At 31.9% G+C, this 23040-nt stretch overlaps 3 protein-coding genes across 3 annotated transcripts in view; 1 reads left to right on the top strand and 2 right to left on the bottom strand.

Annotated features, from left to right (window-relative positions):
* LOC658512 (uncharacterized protein) overlaps positions 1-15495 on the top strand; it is a 34779-nt gene extending 19284 nt beyond the window's left edge. The window contains exons 4-6 of the mRNA XM_964895.5: positions 9307-9729; positions 9780-10377; positions 14899-15495. Coding sequence (XP_969988.3) covers positions 9307-9729; positions 9780-10377; positions 14899-15410 — 1533 coding nt within the window. The 3' untranslated portion in view covers positions 15411-15495. The remainder of the gene's footprint in view (positions 1-9306; positions 9730-9779; positions 10378-14898) is intronic.
* Positions 1422-3168, bottom strand: LOC103313826 (senecionine N-oxygenase). Its single transcript, XM_064355492.1, has 4 exons — positions 2960-3168; positions 2774-2912; positions 2113-2727; positions 1422-2056 (listed from the first exon to the last, which is right to left on the bottom strand). The coding sequence occupies exons 1-4, from the start codon at positions 3145-3147 to the stop codon at positions 1736-1738; spliced, it is 1263 nt and encodes a 420-aa protein (XP_064211562.1). The 5' UTR covers positions 3148-3168; the 3' UTR covers positions 1422-1735.
* Positions 15419-23040, bottom strand: part of LOC103313827 (uncharacterized) — a 23276-nt gene continuing 15654 nt past the window's right edge. The window contains exons 6-7 of the mRNA XM_008198080.3: positions 15650-15835; positions 15419-15598 (exon numbers count right to left, since the gene is read on the bottom strand). Of these exons, the coding sequence (XP_008196302.2) occupies positions 15495-15598; positions 15650-15835 (290 nt within the window). The 3' untranslated portion in view covers positions 15419-15494. The remainder of the gene's footprint in view (positions 15599-15649; positions 15836-23040) is intronic.

The following is a 23040-nucleotide window of genomic DNA, read 5'->3' as shown; positions in this document are numbered from 1 at the left end:
CATTTCCTGTTGCTTCTAATTTTAGATTTTGACATCCACATTAGAACTCAAAAAATAAGTAATTTTTCAGTTTGGTTATGCCTCTTTCATACTGCTAAGATATGATAAACTTTACCATTTCCTCTCTAGTTTGTTTCTGTTAAAAGGGCCCAGACTTGCTACTTATGTGTACTGGCATATGTTTAACATGTTTGATTAACAAGCATTTTTTTCTCAAATTTTTGTAGTTCTCGCATCGTTAAATGTCATTCGTTAAATTACTAATATGCTAAAATAACAAAGGATGCCAACAATTGACACTCTGGTGTATAAATCGTTGTTTTCGGCCAGAATAAGACGATTACAGATTACAACTTTTCTAAAACGATTATTTTTGTAGTTAAGCAAGAAGATCTCGAAAAAATTGTCGTTTTCGGTCAGAATAGGGCGATTTTAATCTCTTTAGAGCGATTTTTTTCGTTTTTAAGCTAGGAATCTACTGTAACCTCATGAGGACTCTCGTTAGTCTCATGTGGGTAAAATTTTCCAGATTAATATTTTTTTATAAAAAAACAGATTTTGTCTGTTTTGTTACGGAACGATTACCTGGTATGAAACATGAAAACATAAAAAAATAATATAAACTAAAGATGTTAACACAATAAGTTTGTAGCTCCAGATTTCTTAAAATATGACTTTAGGAATTTTTTCAACATTTTTCTCGTAATCTGCAGTTGCTTCTCAATAACGTACCACTGAGTTGGTGCGCCAGTTTTTGAGCACCCTGTATATTAGTAGGTGAGTTTCAAAAATGCACCCGGGCGTCGAAAGGATGTGGCGCGACCTGAGCTCTACTTATTACCCCTTAAAATATAAGCAAATTGTAAAGCTATCAAATTCATTCCGTATGTTGATATAATGCGTTATTCGATTTTTAAAGGAAAAGTAGGAGCAATTAGCTTGATACGTTTTTTATTTTTTTTTACTCGTTAGGAAAAATAAAAAAAAATAATTTGAGACCTAACTCCATCCCAGTACAAACTAGTCATGATTTATGAAAAATGGTATTGCCTACCTGAGATGAAGAGTTCGATGATTTTTTTTAATGCTTTACAATTTTGGCCGCAGTCAGGAAAAAAATCGCAACGCAGGCGTCTAGTCAACTTGAATAATAATTTTAAATTTACCGATAAGGGTCGAGCTTCTCCACCACCTATTGAGAGAAATCGTCGCTTGCGTGGGAAAAGAATCAAGGTTACGAATTACGGAAAAAATTGTAATCTATCAAAAATTATACTATAATTAATAGGAAAATAATGTAAATCTTGCATTGCAATCAAAGAACAAATAAACTTTGATGAATTTTAACTACTATTATCAGTACTCGAAACAATAATAATTAAGGCAACTCTGGTTTTTAGGGTTTTTAAGGAAATGGTCACTTCTGATCTTTTTAATTTATTGACAAAAAAGTCAGTTGGAACCAGATAGTCCACAAATGACTTATTAGTTGGTAATCCAAAGTAATAAATTCCAGACTTTTAGCAAAAATTCTGGCGTCCGGTACGATCGGCAAACCCATAAAATGAACATTGCTAATAAAATAAAGTACAGTAGAAGGCAGCGGCTATCTTCAAATAACCTTGCAAAATAATAAAAAATTCAGATTTGCCAAAAATCATCACATATTTCATTTGCGATTTTCAATAAAATACGAGTAAAAATTTAAAAAATGGACTAATTACAATTCTTGATACTAAACTGTATGACGCTCTACAACAAAAGACTCATCATTAAGAACAGTGAAGTTTTGTTTCCTGAAACTTCCAAAATTACTTAAAATACTTGTTTCAACGTGGTTCCATATTTTGCACATCACCGGAAGCACAGACGTGATTTTTGCACTAACCGCCAAACTGTCGAAATATGTTTGTTGGTCTCTTGCCAGTTTATGCATTTGGCTTTTGGAGTAACCTTTAGCTTTGCGAATAGCTAAATCCTCTTCGACCTCTTTATACATTAACTCTTTAGGTGGCAACTCCATCGTCCCGTTCAGATATTGGCAATAAAAACGTGCCTATAACATTAATTTTCATGATAACTAAACCGGAAATGACAAATATTTATAATTACTTGAATATCCATCATTTGAAACGCACAAACATTAAACGGAATGCCAATAAAACACATTGTGGGTTTCTCAATGTGTATCATGTGTTTGTAGAGGGGTTTAACGTGATAGAATTCCTCAACTGTAACCCCACAATCGTCATGGAGAAAGGGAAAGTTGTACTTATACCCCGTGCAATATAAAATACTATCAAACGCAAAAGTAGTCCCATCAACAAACTCGACCTGTCCTTCGTTGTTGACTTCGAGGACTTCTGGCTTTTTTATCACATTGGGTGGAAATTCACCATTTGGTAATTTTTTTCGGTGACTTATTACGACTTGTTTTGCCACTTCTGAAATTTGGGAACCAATATCGAGGCCCGATGGTCCCCCACCTATTATCAATACTCTTTGATTTTTATACGGGGTGTTTGCGCGGTAATTGTAGCTATGGATGATGCGCCCATTGAATTTTTTGACCCCTTGCAAGGTTGGAAAAATCGGTGAGTTGTAGTGGCCGTTACAGACCATAACACTGTCATAAACTTTTATGGTTGTCTGTTGGGTGATTTTATTTAGTGCTTTCACTTCCCACTTATTGCCAAATGGGCGAATTTCAGCGACTACGTGGTTGAACTGAAAGAAACCAGACGCTGCCACAGAAAGAACTCAAAGAACTCACTTTTATAAATTGTCTTAATTTAAAGTGATCCGCATAACCGTTCAGGAAACGTAGAACAACTTCCTGTGACACATAAGATTCACCCTCTTCTGGAATTGGAAAATCTGGAAAACCCGAGGCTTCCTTTGGCAAATTTATCCTAAATAACAATTTTGAAAAAATGTTAATATTATTGGTTCCCTTTACCTTAAATTTTTATACATGGCTGTGTGTATGGGATACCCGTAACAGTCCGTTCCCACCTTATCGGTGTAAACCCAAGTACCACCTAATTCAGCTGTCATTTCAAACACTTCACACTTGATTTTTTGGGATGAAAGATGTCTTGCAGATGCGAGACCTGCAGCACCGGCGCCAATAACCGCGACTAGCATTTTTAAAATACTTGAGCCTGATTTTGGTTTAAATACTTAAAATCATGTGCGTTTGTTTGTGTTATTGTATCATTGATCATTCTGTTTTGGAATGATGGGTATAGAAAATAACGCACGCTGTTATCGTGAAAATTTTAAGTTATAATTTGTTGTTCAAAAACTTTCATAAATCCCTCTAATTTCTGAAAAGGACTAAATTACTAAACTACATTGTGAAAATGACCTCGGTGGGGAATTACGTCCCAGTCGGTTGGTCAATCGATTTTTGACCTTCTTGACCATTATTCTGCACCCTTCAAAACTGCAGGTGGTGCTTCCTCAATTTGCCTGTCTCGACATTTCACTGAGATATGGTTGTCATTCATTTGGGGAAAGTTACATATTTTAGGGGGTTTATAGTTGTGCTGTTGCTTTGGTACACGCCTTTGGTATTATCCTAATTACCTGTAGTGATCAGTCCACCCTTATTTTCAGTGGCTGGAGGTGTTTAATATTACTTTAGCCAGAATAAGTGCAGGTGTGGCGTGTGGCTTATCAGTTTTCTGATTATACAGACTGATTTTTGAACGATTTTTGGCGTCACCTGCTTACAATTTTATTTATTGATTTGAGCAGATGTGTCTGTCATTTAATTTTTTAACTATTGCAATTTTATTTTAACTAAGATATATGGTGCAAAAAATAAATATTCGACTAATAATAGTGTCACATACCATTTTCCTATCCAAAGATTGTATTAGAAAAATTATAAATATTTACTTATGTGGTTTTTATCAAATATGCAATTAGTAGTTTCGCGTCATAATATGACATTAAGAACCCCAGGGGGTCTTTGGACTTCTTATCTCACCCTGAACTTTGATTCTAATTTATTTATTTGTAGCAAATCAATTTGCAATTTCATAAATTATTTCGAGTGTTTCAATGATTGTTAGTCGGTCAAAATAGACAAAATATTGTCGTAAGCTTGGAAAAATTCCCATAAAGCTGAAAATTGGTACAGGTCTTAGATACACTATTACAAATAAAATATCAAAAGCCCTCATCGATCCGACGTGTGCTAAGATTGTCATTCAATGCCAAAGGTCAGAAGTATCGGTTTTTTACATTTTCCTCGTAAACGGCAAGTCTTATCATGAAAATGGTCAAACAAAAGTTGTAGATGATACAACTAGATATCTGTAAAAAATGTTTTTATATTTTTTCTTCCTACGAATCACCATTTTTAAGATATCACTACTTGAAACATTGAAAATACAATTATACAAAACTACTTCGCCTACTTGCATTTTGGGAATATAAGCAAAAATATAAGTAACTTATATGTACGTACAGGCTGTCCGGAAAGGCGCGCACTTTATTGAAGAGGAGTAATTGGGTAAGTCCCCCAGGGTACCGAAAAAATGTTTAAAAAAATTCACATGCTCTGTTTTTACATTTTTTTACAGAACATAAACAAATTATGAAAATAGGCAACATTGCTTAGAGGAACACGTAAAATCTGAAATTAAAAATTATAATTAAAATCCTGGATACTATTAGAAGGTAAAACACAATATTTAATTTCTTGTGTTCGCATTATTTGGTCCAGTCTATGAAAAAAGTTTTCGGCTAGATACCTTTGAAACTGAAATATCACCGCTGACAGACGAAACAAAAACTTTAATGACATTATAAGCAATCACCGTAACCATGGTTTCATCTGAACAACAATAGTTTGTGCAAATTGTTGGCAGATTATTTATTTATCATCACTGATGACTCAAAAATTTTGTTAACATTTCTAAAAGAATTTGGAAAGGTTTCTTCAGTTTTTTGTTACTTACTAAGTCCTTCTACGCAATATCATTTATGCCACAAACGAATTTGGATCCGAAATAGTAGTGCAAACACCTTCATTTTTGACAAAGAATTTTTTACTCTTTGCTTTATCATATCTTCAACAATAAAAGACTTAGAATTTTTTAACATTTTTCTTGTCGCCTTGTGCTTTATTCGATGATGCAGTGTCACGAAAGTGCGCCACTTTCCGGACACACCGTACATCAAATCATACGATTCTGAGAATACTCCACCATTTATAGTGATTTAGTTTCATTATACAGACTGATTTTTTAACACAGGCCACTCTGGACATTTTGAGAAATAAACAAAATATTATAAAATTCCGAAAGAGGTCAATTTTTATTTACAGGAGGACATCTTTTAGTGTTTTTGGAAAAGTTGTAGCACCAACCCCTTATGTAACATACCTACAGACAATTCCTTTTTATAAACTTATAAACGCCTCTTTGTGGTAACTCAAATAAAAGGTATTTTGACCAGAACTTTGGCTGCGTTAAAAAAATTTGCCAAACAGTCTACCTTAGACCTTACAGGTGCACATCATGCACACGACTTCTTTAGCTTTTGGAATCGCGATATCTCTAGAATGGTGATTCCTATAAGAACAATTTTTTATGTATAAATGTATAAAACCGATACTTTTGACCTTCCACATTGAATAACTTTTTTAGCACATGTCGGATTGGTGGGGACTTTTGTAATAGTGTACCTAAAACTTGTACCAATTTTCAGCTCTATGCGAAATTGAATTGAAATGTTTATTTTGACCGGACTATACAGGCGGTCTCAGAAATACTTGTGTTAATTTTACCACCTTATAAAACTCATCAAATGCAACAACTTTTCTAAATAGCGTTTTGCAAAATTCTTATTTATTATTTTCACTGTTTTTCTCCTTTTTTTTGTGCAAACAAACTGGTCAGTATTTAATAATTAATTTGTATTCACATCAACAATTTTCATTGTTGTTTTAAATTGTTTAAATTATCCGTTTCTATCACAACGAAAGTAGTTCGGCTCTTTTATTTTGGTACCCATAGGTGGGTACAGTCACTTTCAAAAAGAATGACACTCTTAAAACCGCAGCCACAAGCCTTTTCGACATTATACGGTTAATGTGTATGTTTGACTAATTTATAAACTAGCTGGATAACAGTTTGTATACTAACCTGTTTGTTAAAATTTATGACCTAAAAGAGTTTAGTCGGACTTTTGCCATCCAGTCCGGTTGCTAGGGGTGTCATTCTTTTTGATCGTGACTGTACATGTTTCAGTATGTTATCTTTTCCAAATTTGAAGTAAATTTGCAAAATTTTTATTGAAAAATTGCTGAGCTCTGTTAACAGTTAAAATAAAGACACGTGTTTCTGATACAGCCTGTATATACATTCTTGTTGAAATTTCTATGAATTGTATAAGGATAAGGTATCGTTTTGAACGTCTGTATGGTCATTTGTGAATGCTTTTACAGCATGTGCTAAATTATGAGAAACATATGTGAGGGTTAAATGTCGAGTGGTGGGCCTTTTCTTTTTCAACATTTGTTTCTTTGAAATGCAACACAAACTACTAGTAGCATTTTTCTTATGTTGACGCTAAAATTTAAAAATTTATGGAGCTTGACCTCAGTTAACTTTCTGAAGAAGATACGAACAACCACATTTTCCGTATTTATCGCATATTTTTCAAGTATTAGATAAAGCGTTGACACGATAAGACGAACGTTTTGATCAAAACTTAAGTTAAAAACAAATGGATACTGATACGCGTTTGCACCCTTATTTAAGATTGGTTAATGGTGCTTTACATGGAAAATTTACTCTTGTTTTTAATTTTGAAATCAGATTCGACATTTGTTTAGAAAATCGTAAGTGAAGTTCCAAATCCGAATTTTAGTAAATGGAACCTTTTTTCAATTTTTTGTACGTAATCGGCCGGTTTCCGGGAGAAATAACGTTCGGACTTTTGTATAAATAAAAATAACTGAAAAAAATGGTTCAAGTTACTAAAACTCATATTTGAAAATTCACTTCCGGTTTTTCGGTAGTTCTCGGTCGATTAGTTGGGAATATTATACAGATTTAGACAACAGCGTACACGACATTTTATTTTTATGATCGAATCATAGTATTTGTTAATAAGAGAATTCTCAACAACTTTGTTATCCATTGTTTATTGAATAAGAGTTTACAAAATCGTCATGTTTAATGTTTGGTCAATTTTTATAAGTCAATAACTTTTTAAATAAGTTGTCTAAAAAAAACGTACGTAATGACCAACTTATTTAAAAAATTAATCACATTCATTTCTTTTAGGAGTATAATTGCCACCGAATTTCGGGCTGTCGCATTTTTTTTTGGTGTCCATTTCACGTGAAATGCCTCATTAGTTATAAACCAAGTTCGAATGAAAATCTGAATCTTTCAGTTTTGACCTTTTGTTACTGTCTGAAGTCGCAACAGATTGAACAGATCATCGACTTGAATTGTGTGTGAATCTCGGTGTAAATTAATAATAATGGTTATAGTGTTTGCAAACATAGAAGAATTTAACAGCAGCACACTACAAAATAATTTATTTGATTTAATCACTAAGATCACATTTAAAATTTTTTTTTTAAGAAAACTTTTGGCTACTTATTTAATGAATTTTTAGAACTCTTGAAAATGGAGACAACGGTTATTAAAGTAAAAAATGTGAAATTATCAAAATAAGCTATGTTAAAGTTATTTTCAATTGAACAAATATACGATCGTCGCAGATTTTAATTACATAAAAAATATTTATAAAATTTAAAACGATGTCACTACCATTTGATAACACATTTTTATGATTTAGTGTAGTGCAATGGCGGTGACATTGATAATGTTATGTATTTTTCTACCGCATACAATTAATAAGATTTTTTCTGACATTTTATGTTTAATTAGAGAATAGAATGGCAATGTAAGCTTGCCATTTTAAATCTAAAAACAAATAATTTTTATTAATCGTAAAAATTTGATGTAATAATAATTTATTATGTTGTTTTTCAATTAATTAGTATTTAAAGAATTATTAAATTATAAATAGTTGTTGAGTAACACATTTTTCGTAATTTTAATTGTTACTTCAATTTTTTTATGATCTACTAAAAAAAAACCGAAATGTTATGTTTTATCTTAATTATTAAAATATATTGTATTACACAAATAGATATTAAATCAGACTTTTCGAAAATGTCATAACCAACTATGATTCCTATTTTAAAAAATAAAACTCCATGTTGTTCCAGCTAAACCCATGATTAAAAAAAATGCTGATAACATTATTAAATTCTCTGTAAAAAAGTGCTTGTATAATGTTTTTGTTTCAAATGTGTATCTCTTATAATAAGGAATATATGAATTTTTTAAATTTTGCTAAAATGTTAACTTTTGTTTATAAGTCGTTCTCAAAAAGCGGACCCGAGAATAAGTCACACGTTTTCCTTTTTTTTTTCTAGGGAAGTATCTTTACAGAAAAAATCAAACATTTATTAAAATATTATTATTACAAATTCCAAGTTTCATATAAAAATTTCTTATCTAAGTCTAAAATACTAAAATTTCTTCTTCACATAAAACCATTTCCTGTTGCTTCTAATTTTAGATTTTGACATCCACATTAGAACTCAAAAAATAAGTAATTTTTCAGTTTGGTTATGCCTCTTTCATACTGCTAAGATATGATAAACTTTACCATTTCCTCTCTAGTTTGTTTCTGTTAAAAGGGCCCAGACTTGCTACTTATGTGTACTGGCATATGTTTAACATGTTTGATTAACAAGCATTTTTTTCTCAAATTTTTGTAGTTCTCGCATCGTTAAATGTCATTCGTTAAATTACTAATATGCTAAAATAACAAAGGATGCCAACAATTGACACTCTGGTGTATAAATCGTTGTTTTCGGCCAGAATAAGACGATTACAGATTACAACTTTTCTAAAACGATTATTTTTGTAGTTAAGCAAGAAGATCTCGAAAAAATTGTCGTTTTCGGTCAGAATAGGGCGATTTTAATCTCTTTAGAGCGATTTTTTTCGTTTTTAAGCTAGGAATCTACTGTAACCTCATGAGGACTCTCGTTAGTCTCATGTGGGTAAAATTTTCCAGATTAATATTTTTTTATAAAAAAACAGATTTTGTCTGTTCGGTCATAAAATCATAAATTAAATACTTATTTTCTTGATTTTGGAAATAACAGCAAGTAAAATAAGTAGGTCTAACAAAAGCTAGCTTTTTTGGCCATGGAGTCACAGCCGTATTTTCAATAAAATAACCCTTTCTTTAAAGGTTCGGCAATTGGTCGGTAAGCAGGTCGTGGTTGTGACGATCCAGTACCGCTTAGGCTCCTTGGGTTTCCTAAGTACTGGAACCAAGACTCTTCCTGGAAACGCCGGGCTATGGGATATGGTCTTGGCGGTTACTTGGACCCGAAATTACATTGGATTTTTTGGTGGTAACCCCAACAACATTGTGGTAATGGGTCATGGTACCGGTGCTAGCAGCGCCATCATGGTCGCTTTATCTAACGTTGCGAAGGGCTTAGCCAGCGGAATTGTAGCAATGTCTGGGAGTTCACTGTCCCAATTTGCTACTGACGACGCTCCTGCCAACACTGCCATGGATGTGGCCGAGGCCAATGGGTGTCCAGTTGGGTCCGAACTGACCATGGTTCGGTGTCTGCAGAATTTGTCTCCTGCTGCAATAATAAAAGTAATTTAGCGGTTTTTGTTTACGTTTTGTTCAAGTTTTTTTGTAAACAGGTCGATTCGGTTATTGAAGCCACGCGTTTGCAAAATCGCGGTTTTGTTTCCGGTCTTGCTGGAAAACTTGGATCCGCTCCAGTGTTTGAAGGTCGAAGGGATGGTCGTTCGCTGCCTCCCGTTGCAGAGGTTGAACCTGTGAACGATCCAGAAAGTACCCAAAAGAAAATACCGCTATTGACCGGAATAACGAAAGATGAGACTAAGAGGGCCTGTCATGGGCAATTCAGAGATGAAATTTCCAATAAATTGCAAAAAGTTCCCGAATTTTTGGATAAGGTACTTGTCAAGAACCTTCAGAACGCAATTGGGATAAATCGAGACAAGAATTCAACTTCTGGCAAGTTGCTAAATCTTCTGGATCCCAACCAGTTTAAAAACTATCTTCAATACAAGAGAAATAATCTTCATGAAGGTCTTGCCAAAATAGCGGAAGCTACAGCAGATGCGTTATTCAACGCTCCAGCTTTTCTGACCGCTGATGCTTGGTCCAAACATGGTGCACCGGCATTTTTGTACCGGTTTGAACACGTTGGGAAACGAAGGAAAGGGTACAATTTTTTGAAAGGATTACCACTTGTCGGAAATCATTCTCAGAGTAAGTTTTATTATTACCGATAACTGATAAAGTGTTACTAATTTTTGAAATTTAATTATTAAAGGAAAGGCACTGACAACTTATTTTACCTGTTTTATGTTTTAACGGAAATTGAAAATATCATTCGTTATTTACCATTAGCTTCTGTTTAAAATTTCCTGCGATGAAAAACAAGCGAGATAATCGCTTCTAAAGGAAGAAATCGTAACGTCATACCCGCCTTTCATTACAGAATCCTCTTATCATTGAACCCACTGAGTCACTAAAAACCTGACAGATATTTGAACATTTGGAACAAATCTTCCACAAAATAAAAAATTAACTACTTTCTCGGCTTCCTTCTGTCCTAAATTTTGTCTTAAATTTTGCGAAAACATCTGAGAAATTTTTCTAAAATCTGTCAAAAACAATTTGATCTTAAAATTGGACTAAATGCTGGAGAGGCGGTTGCGACGTAATAATTCTAACTTTTTATCGAAATAAATCGAGTTAGAGAGCAGATACAAAGAGACGGTTTTTACTTCTGCAATATAGTAATCGTTCTCAATACTATCATTTAAGATAAAGTTGTTTTTTTAAGTTGCCAATGCCTTTAAAACACATATTGCAACTTTGTGCTTTGTGCTTCGAGCGTTGCATGCATTGTTTAACCCTGATTCACGGTTCTTACCATTGTCCTTGACTTATCTCCGAATTCTGTTCGACGGAAATAAGATATTTTATTTTTATCATTTTGATATAACATATAGCAGTGTGTGAAAACGTTTTCAAAAATTTTCTCAACATAATTAGTGAGATAAATCAAAATAGGATAAACATAACCATATTTTTTAACAAAATTTCTAGGGATAAAAACAAAAATAAACAAAATTTGTAGACATGGGCATGTGCTGCTATCAGTTTTTTTTTACCAAAAAAATTTGAATTGGGGAAGTCCAAGGATGTCAGTTTTTCGAGCTCCACCATAGGGATCTCCGTTATTATAAGAGGTCTGAGGTCGGTTAAATTGGGGCAAAGTTGTGCATTTTTATGCTGAACAATTATATGAAAGAAAATTTGGTTTGCCATTTTTAGTTTTTGAATTATTGAGAAAAATAAAAAAAATGAAATTTTATTGTTTTTATTTTTTAAAGCGAAAATCAAAAGAACTAGACAATTTTAAATAGGACTTTTTTCAGACACTTCTAAATGTGTTCTTGTGTTTTCCAAGGCTTTCTTGATATCATAGTTACAACACTCAACTTTGATTTTTCTTATGGACGTCATATTTGATACTATTGTGTTTTTGTAAAGTCTTTTTGTTTTTGATTAAAATTAAGAAAAAAGCATTTTTGCAAAGAGTGCTTTGGAAAAAAATGCTAGATATACGAATATAATTTTTATTACTTTGTCTTGTTTTGTTTTGCGAAGAATAAACTTCTAGCTTATCATGTCGTTTAATTTTTAAATAAGTATAAGCTTGCCGCAAATGTGAACCTTACAACTGCAACTTCAATTAAACCTTCAAGATCTAGTTTAAAAACAAATTGTTGGCGTTTTTTCCCAGGGCTTCTGTCTTAGTTTTAATCAGCATGTAAGATCCATTACAACATGTAGTACATCGTTGTAACCAGGAGTAAATACACATTTCAAAAATATAAAATATGGATGGCTTCTATAAGAAAAACCAGTGTTGAGTGTTGTAATTCTGACATCAAGAACGCCTTGGAAAATACGCTAACAGATTTAAATCACCTGTAAAAAGTGCCTGAAGAATGACTTAGTTAAAAACGTCTAAATCTTTTAGTTTTCTCTTAAAAAAATTAAAACACCGATCTCGTAGCTCTTGTAATAAGTGAGATCCACATGGTGGGGCTTGAAAAACGGACACCCTGTATGAAAAGAACTAACTTTACTTAACTTAAAACTGAATTACTAGATATAAGATGTCTAACTATTTAGTTCCAATTTTTGAGACCAACACCTAGAAAACTAAAAATACTAAAAATTTAAGCAAATGTTTTCTCAATTGAAATTGAATAAGCATCCACTTGGGCAAAGCCGACTCAAGTCAATTGGCCGCCCGTGTGCAGGTCCCAAATACTGCGGCCCTTGCTCTGATTAAAATAGTAGTTAAAAATTACTAAGTTAAATAAATGAAAGCAACTGTTTATTTTTAAAATATTTTGAAATAGTATATTTATACAAAAATAAAACTATTCGTAACAAGGTACATCAGCTGTTGAGTAATTACATACCTAATATTTACACAATTCACCTTACTTTACTCTAGGCAAATTCTTTTTCTAAAATATAATTTATCTAGTCCATTGGGTATTTCTCTTTCCACTGCAGTAGTAGGAAGGTAGGGAAATGATTAAATCGATTTTTGGACATCGTCTTAGATAACTTTTGATAGTTTTTCTGAAAAGGTTCTCTCTCCACAAGCAGGGAGTGCTAATTCAAAGAGAATTCTAAGAACAACAGTAATAATACATAGTGGAAAATACTGATACTGATTGAAACCTGATAACACTAAACGAAAAACATGAATTTTAAAATAATTTTTAGAATCTCTTACTGGTTTCTTTTCATTTCCGTAACCAAACTAGTTTTTTTTCTTGGCTTCACAATTTTATCGAATAGCTGAATGTTTGAAAAACATTTTTATTAAATTTTGTAAAAGGTCTAAACAAGTTGTTACATTTATGGTTAGACATTTTACTAAAACTTACTTTAAATAAAGAAATAGTATGGCATAACAAAAAACTATTGGAGATACAAATTTGTAACTACAGTTAAATGAACCACCAAAAAAATACACAAGGGTCTTTTTTCTGTGCTCTTTTAATTTTTCTGTTTTTTGCGATTTAAAACTTTTGTATTCGCATACATTTATTTCTTCAATGTGTTGAGAACAATTTTGGCGATTAGTGATAATTAGTATTCATTTTACTCGATTTTTCGTCATAAATAAATTTACAAAACGAAAAGATCTAACAATAATGGATAAATATGAAATAACAAGGAGCTTAGAAAAGGGAACAGACGAAGAGGTTAACATAAATTTAACTATGAGTGAACTAAAAACGTAAATACAGCTGAAGCCGTTTAAAAGCACTCGAAAAAAAAATAATTCTGAGATAAAACAGAGACTTGGCTCTAAATTCTTTAAAGGGAGAGATTAAATTGACTAAATATTTTCCTATTACCAATTAGTTTATTGGTAGTTTTAACAAAACCTAAATTCGAATGAGTGAACTCCATTTTATGAAAACTTCTGTTTTTTTTAGTTTACATAATGGAGATTATTCTGATTGTTTATACTTTATAAATGATGTGCTCCCAAAGAAAAGGTCGGTTGTATTCATTAATCCCTTTGATTGCATTCAGGCAATCAAGAACAAGAACGCATTCGTAAAATAAATTGTTTCACAAGAAATAATTGTTGTTGAATGTTTCTCAGAAAAAAAACTTTTAATGGTCAAATATGTTTACAACAGTAAAAAAACGCTGAAACAGCTAGACCCTTTCTTTATAGTAATTTTTATTTTTTCTTTTAACTTAATTTTGATTGTGCGAAAGGTGGCAGGTCGGCGGCTGTTATGAATTTATGCACTTCAAAAAGTTTACAGGTAATGTAATTTATACTTTCAGTGAGAGATCTAATCACTAGTAATTATTTTACAATTATATCAATCTTATTTAAAAAAATAATTTGGAAAAATGCGACGTTGGCGTTTTTATAGTTTTGACACAGCTAATAGCAACTTTAGGGTTCCTGACGACCATCGCCTCTGATTTTTCTGAGGATTTTTCACTAAAATTTGTTTTTTTTTATTTTCTTAACCTTCTTAATTTATAAATTATTTTTTTTGCCTTATTTCGAAAATCAATTGAGGTTCCATAATTTTATTAAAAAAAACCTTGGTTAAACAATGTTTTGTGAACCGTAACAAGTTTTTTCTTTGTTGTTTTTTGCCAGGATATGTTTAGATTTTTGTTATTCTGTCCAGTTCTAGGTTTATATCCCGATTTTAATATTTGTCACAAAAAATATGAAAGTTATAAAAAACTCTTTTATGTAAACGACTTTTAGTTTGAAAAATTTATATGAAACACGTTTCTTCAAATGCATAAGAAATAAAAAATGAAATTTTACTTTGACTTTTATAGATGGTTACAAAAATTTTGCACAAAAGAAAGGCAGCTCATTGAAAAAAGGAAATAACGAATAGTGAAACTTTTAAATTTAAAGTAATACCAAGATTATCATTACTGTGACTAAGCTATGTATACTGGTACCAACTTACTTTTTTAATTTGACTTTCGATAGCGACAATTAAAAAGAAGTCGTTATGATCATTGATAAATAATAAGTACAATGCATTAAAAAATCGCTAAGAAGTTTTTCATTGTTTGAACAATGTCAAGGTACCAGTCTGTATTTTTTATTATGAATGTCGTGATCTTGAAAATTTTGAAAATTCTCACCTTAATTAAATAAGAGTAGTAAGATAGTCTTTAACAATGTTTCGTCAGGTGATGACGTTTCCAACGACACAGTTGCCCACGGCGATGAGCTTTCTTACATCTTCGACGCTCAAGATATGGAAGGCAAGTCGTTAGAATCGGACACAGGCAACGAAGAGGACAACAAAGTCCGTGATATCTTCACTCAGATGATTTCGGATTTTGCCCGTCATGGAAAACTGAGTGTCGAAGGCAAACACGTGAAACCCTTTTCCATCACCGACAACAATTTTGTTCAAATTTCGCCAAAACCAAAAGTGTCGAATGGTTTTAGATACTGCGAAATGGGGCTTTGGTTGGGCTTGGCTCAAAGATTGCAGAGTAGCACTTGTGAACTTTTCAAAGTTTTGGATACACAACTGAAGAACATTGACTTGGGCGGTGGTACGAAAAAAATTGGAGAGACCATTACGGGCATTGTCAAAGGAGGAGGAAGCAAGAAACCACAAGATGTAATCTCAAAATCAGCAGGCCTTTTAAGTGGGAATAAAGACAAAAAGGTTTTTGGAATTGGGGGATGAAGCTACAATTAATATCAAATATGCTTTTATTATCACTATAAAAATGGCTTTCTTGTAACATAATAAATACACCTATTTTAAAAACTATCGTACTCTTAATCTTTTGTAAACGAAGTTTGATAGCCATAAGGTTCCAGTGAAAAAATGCAAAACTGCCACGAGACGGAAACAGGTCTTGAATGTAGCATCTAAAAACGGAAAGTGGATGTATAGGTATTAATTACTTATTCTCAACTTACCGAAGCACAAAAATATTAAAAGAGCAAGACTGCTGAGAGTTGTTAGTAGTTGATGTTCGCTTGTGGGTCCTCCTCTTGCTGAAATTCCAAGAAGTGGTTTTGCTAAGTGGTCTAATGATCCTATGCTTAGTACGACTTGGACAGCTCCAATAAGAAGAACGGATTCTTGCGTAAAATCAGCAATCACTAAAAAAAGTTATAACATGAATAACTAAAACATTCGAGTAAATTAATTCTGTAAGATGTGTCCATTTTTTTCCAAGTTGGTCATAGCAGACAAATTTTAATGTTAATAAAATTGATAATCTGTGGCCTTTCCTAAAAATTTGAGTAAATTCTTTAGTTTTTTTACTCTTTTGTTTATTCCAAATAAAACAAAAAGGAAATTCTTGTTAGAAGTTAATGGAACATACAGTATGGTGCCAATGAATGGATCAATTCATAATTTTGTAAATTAGCGACTTTGGTAAAAAAAATCAGAAACAGATCAAATTTATAATCGATAAAAAATGCCATGTAAAAACGTTGCATTTAAAAAAATCGAGTTACTGTCAACTGCAAAAGATGCCCTAAAGCTTAAGGAATCGACTGCAAAAAAGTTGGTTAGGTTATCTTGAATGGTTCTAAAGTTATAAATTTTTCTACGGGTCTATGCACGACGCTATTTTCACACAAAAATTGACATAAGTAAAAAACTATGACAGGTAAGTCTAAAAAAACAGAATATGTTATATCGACAACTTATTAGCTCTTTCAAAACTATAAAAACGCTTACGTCGCATTTTTTCGAATTATTTAAAAAAAATTGTTAAAAGTGTAAAATAGTTATTAATGATTAGATCTTTCATTACATTAGCTAGTGTTTTTTTGAAGTACGTGACTAATTTATACCTACCAGCTAATTTTGAAAGAAAATGCGACGTTGGCGTTTTTATATTTTTGAAACAGCTAATAGTCGCGATTTCAAAAATGTAACAAATATTTGGGGTTTTCATTTTAAAAACAGAGCTTAGTTAGATATTTTATTTTGAAACACCATGCACACAAATTGAAAAAAATTACTATTTGCCTTATTGTAAAACCTATCGTTTAAAAAAAGTCTAATCGATAGTTTGCTTAGAAAAAAAAATCAAGCACCTTGCACGCACCCCTGGTCACCCTGGGTTTGGAAAAAGTCATTGAACTATATTTTAATAATGTGAATGTGACTAATATTTAGATAAGAAGGCTTCTTGACCATCATTATTCAACATACTTATCTTAAAACCACCAAAATTTCGACAAATAGAATAGTGTTAAAAGGTGAAAAAGGGTCAAAGATATGAAAATGTTATCACTGCACTCCGTATCATATTTTGACATAAAATTGATTACATAGTTATAGTTATTGTTGAAGAATTTTAAGTCTGCCTGTAGTTTTGAGACAACGGTTTACAAGTCTTTGTTCTTGTGCCCTTACAACCTGTTAGTACCTATTTAACAGTAAAGTGAGTTTTTTACCTAGTATTGTACTTTTTTATATTATTTATTTATTAACGAAACCAAAATATTAACCCGGCTATCTAATTAATTTGCAGAAATTTTGTCAAAAATTATCTACTTTCTGAATTCTGAGCATTAATTAAACCCCAAATAATTTTATCTACCGCCATCGCAAAACTATAATTATGTATGAACCGAGGTATAAATTTTTATAGTGTGGAATTTTTAACTGAAATAAAATTCACAACTTTGATTTAGCCGATTGGTGAAAATTTGCGAAACAGGTAATTTTTATTTTTCCTTGTCTACTATTTGGTGCATATGGGTTTTGTTTATCTGTTGTCAGAAATGCACAGCCACCTCTAACTTTTTTTTTCAGTTGTAATGGTATGTCAAGTGACACCTCGTATGAAAGCCCTTTTCGCAAACATTACAACGTACTATTTGCTTTTTGAATTTTTTCAAAGCCTACGTGATAAAAAGATAAAAACCAATTTTATAAGTTGAAATGGGCACCGTACCTCTCTGGGAAATAACATAACGATAGTAGCATGAATTTATAATATTTTACAATATTTTTGTCGAGATTTGCCTAATTTCAACTTATAAAAATTGGTTTTCATTTTTTTATTGCGTAGGGTTTGAAAATATTCAGAAAACAAATAGTGCGTTGTATGTAGTCCCTGCAAAGTGCTATTTCAGAAGAGGTGACACTTGACATACCGTTACATTTAAAAAAAAGTTAGAGGTGGCTGGGCATTTTTGAAAACAGATAAACAAAAAATCTCATGCACCAAATGATGTGCAAAGAAAATGCAAAATCGATCTTTTTCAAGATTTTTTACGAAAATCGCTTATATCCAAGTTACAAATTTTATTTTAGTCAATAATTCCACACTGCTTTAATTTTTTTTATTCTTCGACACTGTCAAAATTTGCGGTTTTTCTCCTGTGTAAGGAAGTTTTGACAACTGTTTGGCATTTCTCAGTACGAAACGTCAGATTATTTTTAACAAATTTAAAGCAATTTTAAGCCTTGCTGAGTCTATTTCGAAGAATAAAATGTTGTATTCAACTCGTTTTTGTGTAAATCGGTTCATTTATTTCGCCTCGTGGATGATAAACCACTCGTTTTCACTCGTGGTTTAAAAATCCACTCGTGAAATAAAGCGTCCGATTTACACTCAAACTCATTAAATAAATAACTATTATCGCATAAGCTTTGAAAATATTCAGAAAACAAAAAGTGAGTTTTATTTCTTGCAAAGTGCTTTTTACATGAGATGTATCACAACCTACAGTTACATTTGAAAAAAAAACTTGGAGGCGGCTGTACAGTTTTAACAGCAAATAAACAAAAACCATGTCCACCAAATGATGGAATAGGAAAAGCAAAAAACGATCTGTTTCTGGAATTTTAATAAAAATTGACTATATCCAAGTTATGAATTTTTGTTCCAGTTAAAAATCCCACACTGTATATTCAGCTTCTTCCAAGCGAAATAGTGAAGATTGACTTAAAGTAATATTTTATAGTTGGGGACAGAAAATGATTAGTCTGCAGTAAATGCAAATTGGGAAGTTTGGTACATGAGACTACACCATTGCTCAAGAAATACATATTTAGTTATTTTTTATTTATTCTTGAAATCTGATATCCTTTCCCTTTTGTGTCATGCCATTTTTGTAAGACATTAGGCAATGTAGTAATATCCTAGGATGTTTCAACTTGGTAAACTTAAAATATTAGTCTTCCGAATTTTTTAATGCAGTAAAATATCACTTCTCACAGTTCATTTTTCAGGGATACTAATAATGTGGGCCCTTCTTAATTGTCGCGGTTACAAGAAACTAAAACAAAGCCCAACGAAATAAGTGCGCAAAGTCAAATGTCTGAGGCACATCCAGGTCGAGTAAACTGAATAGTAGGTCACTAAAATGCATTAAAATGCGCCCTCCAAAAATCAGAAACAAAGTCGAATAAAAATCGTTTGGGGCGCGAAAATGGAAGAACAGAGCAGCAACAACAGGAAATTCTCCAACTTACTTAACCTCAGGGTTGACTAAATTTACAATCAATGTGGTTAAGGAAGGAGACCGAAGTAACGAGTTAAATAAACAAAAACAAAGTGAGTCCCACTTCGATTTAACAAGTGGAGAATAGTCCCGGTGTGCTCCCCATACTGTGCTCAATTTTTCAATTTCTGTGTCAAGAGTTCTTAGTGTGCTCAGAGTGCCAATAGTTTGTGATGCGCAAAAAGCTCTAAGTGCCTTTATTTTGGATTAATTCTTTGAGGCGACATAGCATGATGCATTTGAGTCTAGTCTTATTCGATTTAAAGAAGACTCTGAGCATGGATTGTTACCTGCTCTTTCGTATATTTTGGTTTATGCTTTGTCGGACTTTGTTGCAATATGTTTTCAAGTTATTAGACATAACAAACTATGCATATTTAGAAATTGGGAAGACACTGCGGCGTTGTGTTCCATCACTATCGGGGGTTGCAAAATTATAATTTTGATATACAGGCTGTTCCGTCTAAACTCCACATTAGAAGTATTTAATGTTCTAATAAAATTATTTATCTGAAAGTTGGTACTCAGTCATAATCCGTACGAGTTCTGCTTTCAAGATGGCAGCACTTCCGGTTATATTTATACTGGAAGTCGCTATAAACTTTTTTAACTTAAATGAAAAGCTATGTTTTTCACTGCGTTTTTGGATTAGTTGAGTTATTCTAAGGGAGTTTTTATCAGCTTTCCCGATCGCTAAGTTTAACCGTTTTTGAGATACCTATTTAGGATTTTTTGAAAATTTTTGGATTTGCACCTGTTAGGTACTTAAAAAATAGGTAACTCCGCTTTGTTTTAATTTCAAAATCATATTTGGAAAATTAAAAAAGAAGGCTTATATCTGTTCTTCAGTGTGTTAAAAATTGAATTTGTCATTATAGGAAATTTCTTACTAACCACAGCAATTTTTGCATAGTTTGTCATAAAAATATTTCTGATTAAACTTAAACGATATACTCAGTTCAAAATTGTGTTATCCATCTGCTTATCCTTAAAAAAAATTCATTGAATGTTGGTTTACAAAACTTTAATTTCTCACATTTTTTCATCGTTTCCATGGTAAAGTGTGAGAATAGACCAATAGCTAATGAATTTCTCAGTCCCAACAAAAAGTTATTGTAACTTTAAAACTACTAAACATAAGTATAGGGGTTAATACACATCGATGCAGAATTTAATTCTCTACCATTGAGGACGGATTTTACAATCATCAGATAAACCCCGGATAAGTTATTCTAGTAAAATTACTGTGGTTACAATTGTTACAGAAATGTATTTTTCAAAATTTATGTAAAGTTATCCGACGATTGTAAAACCCGCCCTTAGTGAAATAAAACTTTTGGCATTTCATTTGAAAAAAATGAGTTATGAGTGCTTAAAGTTCTGCAAACTTAACTTTAAAAATTTCGAGTTCGTTATTCTTTTTTAGAAATTTGAAAACACTAAAGAAAAGATCTAAGCGTCCTCTTTCAAATGAGCTGAAAAATATTTCCAATTTTTAGAATGATTTTTAAAATCATAAATATTTCGAAAATGGGTAAATTTAGGTATAGGGAAAGCTTATGAAAACTACCTTAAGATAACTCTGGAAATTCAAAAACTCATTAAAAATATAGCTTTCTGTTTAAAATAAGGAAGTTGATAGCGACTTCCCGTATAACCGGAAGTGTTGCCACCTTGAAAATATTTTCATTGCGCAGGACCTAAAAGATTATAGTTGTACACAAATTTTCAGATGACTATCTTTATTAGAACTTCGTATACTTCCAATGTGGGATTTAGAGGGAACAGCCTGTAAATGCACATTGTTTCTCACGTTGTTCGACATAATACGTAATTTACAACCCCGGAACTCTAAACAGGTACTTAGGATAATTTTCACAACAAAGCTCTGTTGTGAAAATTATCCTAAGTACCTGTTTAGAGTTCCGGGGTTGTAAATTACGTAACAAAAAGGGCTGACAACGATTGTTCTGTTGTGCGTTCTGAACTTTGTTGCATTTTTAAGCGTAAACGACTTTGATTATTGTGTCGTTACGAACTAGCATTACTTAACTTAGGTTTAAGCTTTGTATTCGGTATTTTCATTTACTAAATTCGGTGACAGTATTTTTTGTGAAACAGATTAGCGCTCCATAATAAAATAAGGGATGGCGAAACCGTTAGTATGGTTATTTGGCATCAGCGTAATTGTCACACTAGGTACCTTTTTGGAATTTGTTTATTAAATTACCTCTTCGAAATATTTTTATTTAATTTGACTGCCTAAATCTTTCACAAATAATTGTTTCTGCAACAAAGCCGGAAGACCTATCTCAAATAAATGTTTTTTGCTCTTGTGGCGGCCCCCACTCGGGCCACACCTAGTTAACTTCATAAAAAGTTTAATTACCACAATAAACTGCTATTAATAATATTTTCTTTCTAAGTAAAATATTGTAAATGTTAAGTAAAATATTCTAAATGCTAAGTAGAAATGCTTGATATTAAAAATACAATAAAATTTGTTTTAAAATAATAAAACGCTATACTTATCTAGATATTAACACTCACTTGCTAAGCTAAAAGTTTTTGACCTGAAGATCAAATTAAAATTTATCTCTTTAAAACAAAGTAAAGGTTTTTTTAATGGACTAACCTGAACTAACCCACTGGTGTACGGGATGAATTTGTTAATTTTGAATATATTTTATTAAGGGGTGATTGTAGAGCTCAAAAGAAGTCAAAATAACTCAACTTGCCTTTTATTCGCATGTTTATAGTTTCTGAGATATAAAGGCTGGCCCAGCTCAGCTCCCGTCTTCTGAAGCTCAGTTATTAGTAAAGTTGGACAGTTGTGCCCATTAGGATATCTTTTTAGCTTCTTATTCGTACATGTCCCTAAAGCTTTTTTCAAATCGGTTCGGGGATTACTTAAAAAAACAAAAAAAATCGGTTTTACACCTTTAGTTTTAAAAATTAATAAAAAATAGAATCAATGTTTTTTGATAACATTATTACTAGGTACATGAATTACTACAGAGTGTTTACAATTTACTTACAAACTTTACTTTAGAGTCTTTTATTTTGCTTATTTCAAATGACAACCTCTGTTTATTTTTACACCATTCGATAGGGAATTAGAAAATGAACGTTTTTTTCTTATAACAACCCTAACGTAAATCTTAACACATTCCGAGTTACTTGATAAAAACTTGTTTTGTCAAGTATTTTTTATGACAAATTGATTGTTTTTGTATTACTCGATCGGAATTACGTTTGTTATCACAACTCTAACGTAAATCCTAACATATTTGGAGTTATTTGCTGAAAACTCGTTTAGTCAAGTATTTCAATGACAAATTTAATAAATACATATCGAAGATGGTATGAACACCATTTTTTTAAGTAACTGATACAGTATTAAAAAACAAGAATTTTTTGTTATCACAATCTTATTGCAAATCCTAACATATTCGGAGTTATTTTAAAAAACTCATTCTGTCAATGACAAATGAATGATATAAAAATGAACAAGGATTACCGTTTGAAATAAGCAAAATAAAAGGCTTTAAAGTTTAAGAAGTTTAAATTGTAAACACCCTGTAGTAATATAAATCAAATTTAATTAATAAGTCTGTTAAATATTAATTTCTAAAACTAAAGGTTTAAGACCGATTTTTTTGGTTTTTATTTTTTTTAACAGATAAAAAAAAATTAGAGACATGTAAGAAGCTAGAATGTAACCTAACGAGCTCTAAAAAATGATAGCATACCATTAAAATAATTTATTATAATGACGTCATATTTTAGGACACTCTTTATATTCAAAAATATTTTCCTGAAATGTGTCCTAG

The sequence above is a fragment of the Tribolium castaneum genome, chromosome 3, assembly GCF_031307605.1.
Source record: "Tribolium castaneum strain GA2 chromosome 3, icTriCast1.1, whole genome shotgun sequence".
Taxonomy (NCBI): domain Eukaryota; kingdom Metazoa; phylum Arthropoda; class Insecta; order Coleoptera; family Tenebrionidae; genus Tribolium; species Tribolium castaneum.
Note: the sequence above shows the minus strand (reverse complement) of the source record. Positions and strands in the feature narration are given on the sequence as shown.